This window comes from Aptenodytes forsteri, unplaced genomic scaffold (assembly GCF_000699145.1).
Source record: "Aptenodytes forsteri isolate BGI_AS27 unplaced genomic scaffold, ASM69914v1 Scaffold949, whole genome shotgun sequence".
Lineage (NCBI taxonomy): Eukaryota > Metazoa > Chordata > Aves > Sphenisciformes > Spheniscidae > Aptenodytes > Aptenodytes forsteri.
The window spans coordinates 11,303-11,525 of NW_008795551.1; the positions used below are offsets into that span (position 1 = coordinate 11,303).

A 223-nucleotide genomic window follows, 5' to 3' on the forward strand; every position below is an offset into this window, starting at 1 on the left:
CGCTGGCGAGGGCAGACTCGTGGCAGCGGGCTTCGGCTGGGCACTGAAAAGGTCGCCGATCTGCAGCGTGTCCAAGTGCTGGCTGATCTCACCGATGTCCATCTTCCTGCCGGACTCATTCCCCCAGCCTGGAGAGCGACGCCGGGGAAGAGGGACGTTACAACCAGCCCAGGGACCGGCACGGGACCGGGCAGCCAGGCCTGGCCAACAGCGCCCCACGCTC

General features: G+C 67.7%; 1 protein-coding gene across 1 annotated transcript in view; it reads right to left on the minus strand.

The window, feature by feature from the left end:
* The window catches only part of LOC103901266 (ranBP-type and C3HC4-type zinc finger-containing protein 1), a 17,526-nt gene that overhangs the window by 7,366 nt on the left and 9,937 nt on the right, over window positions 1–223 (minus strand). The window contains exon 9 of the mRNA XM_019472806.1: window positions 3–128. Coding sequence (XP_019328351.1) covers window positions 3–128 — 126 coding nt within the window. The remainder of the gene's footprint in view (window positions 1–2; window positions 129–223) is intronic.